Raw genomic sequence first — 5,656 nt, 5'->3', positions numbered from 1 at the left:
TTTTGTAAGATGACAGAAAAGAATGTTCAGTGAAATAGATCTACCGTAAAATGCATCTTCAAAATATAAACACACAAAACTTTATGGACTCTATGAGTAGACATTTTGTTACGCTTAAGGAGGTAGACCTAGGGTAAGGGACACAACGCGTACAAATATTTTGATATTTTGAAAATTGGGGATTTCCAATTTACTTTTCCGACTGTATATATATAGTAACAAGTCTTTCCGAACGGCAATAAAACAAGTAGTTAAACACAGTAAAGTATCGATTCGGAGGTGGTGTTTACCACGGTCTTGACAATGTTGGTATGCTTTATCAAACAAAGATAACATAAAACAAACTCTACACTACTTTATATAAGGAAGTTTAGAAGGTAAGTACATTTCGTTGTTATCATGATTTTAATTTGGTGTGTGTGTAATTTGCCCGCTTCAGAAGTACAATTATGAAATATTATCCCGAAAATATCCTTTTCGTATGCTCACCTGTCAAACCTTGAAATGACTAAGTTAAATTATTCGACATTTTATTTTATATGAATATTTCTAACAACATTTGACACTGTCGTTTATGAATATTGTAACAAAACCAAGGTTTATTGTTATGCTCGGCAATGAAAAAGGAATGTTGATACACACTGTCGAGGTAAGTATTGAAAATTGAAAAATACAACTAAACAAATATTTGAACGTTATTATAAAACGTTTGATAACTCTATGTTTTTGATGAACCATCCAGATAAGAACAGATACTTGTAACGAAAAAATAAAAACGGGAAATTTACGAATGTATAAATTATTGACATGGAATTTAAAAAAATGCAAATGGTGTATCATTATTTGTGTTCTATTACTGATTGTTTTTTTTAACTAGAAATAAACAAATTTTAGAAACAAATAAGTTTAAATAATATCTTGTGACTATTGATATAATAGTGACTTAAATTAAATTCAACTCCATTCTAGCTAAGAAGATGAATCAAGACAACACACATAGCGATGAGTATCAAAGAAAATATCGTGGTTACAAAGTTGGAACATTGAAAATATTTGGTGGAATACAAATTGGACTTGGTGTACTTTGTGGAATTCTTAGTTTGGTAGGAATCATTATTGACGGGAATACAAAATCCAAGGGCTGTCAGTTCGTTATAGATTATACTTACCGAAGATGTCATGACTCATACGGCTTCGTAGATCTATTTTTAGGTTTCGACATTACATGCTTCGTGTTATCAGGATGGGTAAGCTTTTTGAGAGTTTTAACATCCAATTAATACAGTTATGACAGTATTTCTCAGTAACGGTGAATGGAGAGCCCTTCTAAAGAAATTAAGAAATTATTTTGGACTTGCCAATCCAACTATCCTGCTCAAATCCTGTACAAATCTTCTGTAAGTGTATACTGAAATCTTTTGATAACGTGTTATCGTTAAACAATCCTAATTTTGGGGATTGTATACATCTCTTCTACCTTAAGAACTTGCGATGAAGGGTACTACAAACACTGTGAAGTCAGCCTTATATCTTATATTGACCTACACTTTGAGATCGATGGATGGGAAAACTATTGACCAAACTATACGACAAACTTTTTATTCCGTATTATATCTGTGGCAACATACCATTAGCACATGCGTATGAAGTTTTCAAATCACAATTCATACATTATGCCAGAGCTTGCCGTTTAATACACAGACTTTTTGTATCGCGCTAGACTACTTATAATTAGGCTTCTGGAACAGGGTTATGTTGCTACAAGGTCGAAGTCATTATTACAGAAGTTTTATGCTTGTCATCATGAACTCGTGGATAGGTTCGGTGTATCCATCTGCACCATGAAAACCGATTTGTTCATTGTGTCATAGTTTACCTCTCCTCTTTTGTCTACCCTGGACTGTCTTGACGTTTTATGAAGAATTCGGCGGGTGTTTCTAGAAAAGCAGAGGACACTTACCCTGCCGGTGCACCTGGTCCATGTCCCATGTTTTTACTGGGGTCCGAGTTGCTCATTCACTTTTGTTACTTTGTATGTATTATTATGGTTATTTTATGTTCTTTGTTGAGTATGTCTGTTTTTCATGTCTGGTCTTTGCATCTGGATGACATTCTTTTGATTCCTGCTAGAATCATGGTTTCCTTGATTACTCTTTCCTACAAAAGGCATATCATTTTACAACCACCTTCATTAAAATTTTAACAAAAATGACATAAAAAAGTAGCAAAAGTCCTTCCGTATTATTTTTTTCGAATTATTTTAACATTTGAAATACCGGTACCTTAATCAGTCAGATAAATATTTTGATTAGGTGCTACAGAAAATTTTCAGAACAACATTAGCGATGGTTCTTTCCCTTTTCCAGTTACAGTTAAGCAGAATTAAGATTTGTTTGTAGAGTAGGGCATTTTCAACTTCTTACCTAGTATAAACTTGCAATATAAGAATACTTTATTAGTTCGAATGATTTATTGCTGCTGTTTTCACATAAAAAATGTGGTATCTATGTTTTGTCAACATGAAAATGTATGTGGCACATATTATGAGATAGGTGAATAAGTTTTCTTGCTTGCCATGTCCATTCTCCTATCCACTTGTAGTTTTAGCATTTGTCGTATTTAATTTGTGTAGCCATCTGAAAAATGATAAAATATGCCATAATTATCTTGGTTTAAGATAAATAAATGTAAATTTGGGCTTGTCGTATTATTAATTGTATCGAGGTTAAAACTATTATTTAGAATTAGGTAAATATTTAAACAACTAGATTTTAATCTTTTATCTTTTTTTCAAGTTTCTTTTGACCGGAATGTTCCCATTTTGTATGAACAAACACAGACAACAAAGATGGAGATGCTTGGTACGTAACTTGTCAAATAAAGAATAATGGTTGTTAAAATATTTTAGTACAGTCTTTTATCTAAATGTGCAATCATAAGATGCATTGGATCCTTACGACAAATACAAGCATCTCTAAATCTAAATAAAACAATACAATAACCTATCATAAGTTTAAGGTGGTAGACCTAGGGTAAGGAAAAATCACTGGAACGTTTGTATTCAACATTTGACATCAATCACGTGTAAGCATCTCTGTAACTTGAGTTGATTTTATTCTGTTTCAAATGAAAGCTTGAAAGGCTTTGAAGAAATTGATTACGATACAAACATACCACTGATTTCAAGAGTTAAGTCCCTTACCCTTACCCCCTTAAATATTCTAGAGTAATATGTTTCTATTTCAGAAAATAACATACATGGTAATGTGTATCGTTGGTGCATCGATTATTGTGCCAACTTTATTCAGTCTCGGTGTGATTGGAAGTATTATTGTAAGTTTTTCTTTTTATAATATATAAAAATCAAAACTTCAAAGCTACTTTATTAAAAAAAAATGTGTTTATATATTTTAAAAGAGCAAACACACAACTTGTTATCATTATTATTACGTGTAAAAACTATTATTTCCTTTAATTTACTTCATCTACTGAAAGTCCAATTGACATTCCACAGATATACAAATATATACGAAATACAAAGTATATGTTTTTTTTTATTTTGTTCATCTGGTATAGCGTTCTGAGTATGAAGGTGGTGTAGCAGCAGTCCCTGGACTTATTGCCCTGTTTAGCTTTGTAGAGATTATTATTGCAATCGTTGCTGCCTCAATCTGTTGCTGTTGTTCATCATTTGAAGGGTCAAGGGTAAGCTCATGTGATTTTATTTAGGTAAAAAAGGTTTATAAGTCTCGTTCTTGTCGTTATCTTTAGCGGAATTTTCTGTGTAGAACGTAAGAAATCGTCTTTTTAGATTAATTTAAATGTTTGTTATTCTAAGAGGCTAACATAGTTGTATAAAATGGTGGGTGCATGTTTTCGATTAAGAACTGTTAGTTTCGCACAAAGCTTTATATGTCGAGTAAACTATTGATTGATAAACGTCAGTGATATCAAATCGGCACACATTATTTCGAGTAAATATATATTTATGTTCAATCGAAAACATAATTGAGCCGCGTACGCTAAGACTAAAAAAAGTTAAAGAGTAGTGTTAAAACAATAATATACCTGGGTATATGGATTGGGTATAAAATAATTTTAGTAGCATTCATTTTCAAATTTATTTAAAAACTATCGTAAAGAAAAACAATTTCTTTTAGAACAAAACAACCACAAGCGATATACATAACAATGATACGGAAGACATTTTACTTTTTGTAAAATAAAAGATTTTTACATTTCAGTAGATTATAATAGTTTTAGGGATATCAAAAGATAATAAAGTCGCATATTTCATGGCTTAATTACATATTCTTCATTGCTTTGGCTTAGGACAATTCAATTATTTCGGTATCAATTACGACTTTTATTCTCTTCATCGCAATATATTCTTATATATTCATAAAATGTACACATGGGTCCCATTCATGAACTGATCAAGTAAAGAATATTTGACCTGACATTGGAAAGTAGCAAATAACAGATCAGTATTGTAGAACGAGCAGGTTAATTGATATATGTTTTCAATTTTTTTTAATAATTACAAAAATAGAGTAAGTAATGCAGTGAAACCTTAAAGACAAACCAACAAATTTCAAGCACACTTCGGTGCAAATTTACTGCGCATTGAAGACTTTCGAGTTTTTTTCTGTTTTGTTGAATGAATATAAAACCCAGAGTGTACTTGATTTTGTGTTAATCTTTAAAAACAAATGTTGAACATTTCCTTGCTGATATCCACGTTTAATCCGTAGGATACTACTTATGTATACGTTGGAACATCCCAGACATCAGGAGGCCATGTTCTCTCAATGCCAAATACACCTGTGCAATTATCGTACACGCAGTGTGTGCAACCAATCCAACCACAAGGAATACCAGTAATTCAAGGAGTTATGACACAGCAGCAGATTCCAGGAGGGCAATATTTACAACCAGGGTCAAGAGGAATACCAGACCCCCAACAACCAGGATCCATACAGGCAGTAGGCAGTACCGAGTACCCACCTCCTTACAAGTTATAAATAAAAGAAGTGACGATAAAGGCTTAGCTAGATAATAACAAGTTTATGAAAAAAATATTGAATTTGTTTTTGGTGTAAACATGATGAATGAGCGGTCATTTTAGGATATTTCGGTTTTCTTTGCTTTTGCTAACTTGGACGAAACATTTTTCCAGACTTTTAATTGTTTTAGGTTTTAATTGTCCATGTTCAAGTAGCAAAGCTGTCCTGCTCATGCTTAGGATGTATTACTTTTTTTAATGGACATATACAGTATAAAGAACACCCTAGAGTATTGATATTTACAAAAAGATGTTATCTTTCTTCTAACAACTAAATGTTTTAAATATTTTTGACAACACAGAATTCATTATTTACGCCAGCTCATTTAATGCAACTTTCACTCTTAACCATCAATGTCGGTTCAGTTTTTATGACGATTAAAGCAGATTTGATCATAGAAATATAACCGGAAAAAAAAACACAATTACTAATTGATTCCTGTTTGGAGAAACCCAAATGGTGGCAAAATTACAAATATTTATGGATATTATTGCGAAATGGTTTCAAGGGAAGACATAGACATTAACTTGACGTTTTTAACTTTTTTTGCTTTAGAAAAAATACTGCTAACTGTATTTACTCGGTATAGC

General features: G+C 31.9%; 1 protein-coding gene across 5 annotated transcripts; it reads left to right on the top strand.

Annotated features, from left to right (window-relative positions):
- Positions 1-216: 216 nt before the first annotated feature.
- On the top strand, positions 217-5,362 carry LOC148617776 (uncharacterized). 5 transcript variants are annotated; one of them, XM_088585319.1, is made up of 6 exons: positions 217-377; positions 970-1,247; positions 2,796-2,861; positions 3,247-3,333; positions 3,577-3,705; positions 4,755-5,362. In XM_088585319.1, exons 2-6 carry the CDS (start codon positions 978-980, stop codon positions 5,022-5,024), a joined length of 822 nt encoding a protein of 273 aa, XP_088441445.1. In that variant the 5' UTR covers positions 217-377; positions 970-977; the 3' UTR covers positions 5,025-5,362. The 5 variants fall into 5 exon arrangements, with proteins under 5 accessions (XP_088441445.1, XP_088441449.1, XP_088441447.1 ...); XM_088585322.1 differs by having other exon boundaries at positions 218-377; positions 970-1,103; XM_088585320.1 differs by lacking the exon at positions 217-377 and adding an exon at positions 427-649.
- Positions 5,363-5,656: the final 294 nt, after the last annotated feature.

Source organism: Perna viridis, chromosome 5, assembly GCF_037379345.1.
Source record: "Perna viridis isolate PV_CMFRI_1.1 ecotype Kerala chromosome 5, ASM3737934v1, whole genome shotgun sequence".
In the NCBI taxonomy this organism is placed as follows: domain Eukaryota; kingdom Metazoa; phylum Mollusca; class Bivalvia; order Mytilida; family Mytilidae; genus Perna; species Perna viridis.
The sequence above is the reverse complement of the archived record's forward strand: the minus strand, read 5'-3'. Positions and strand labels throughout refer to the sequence as shown.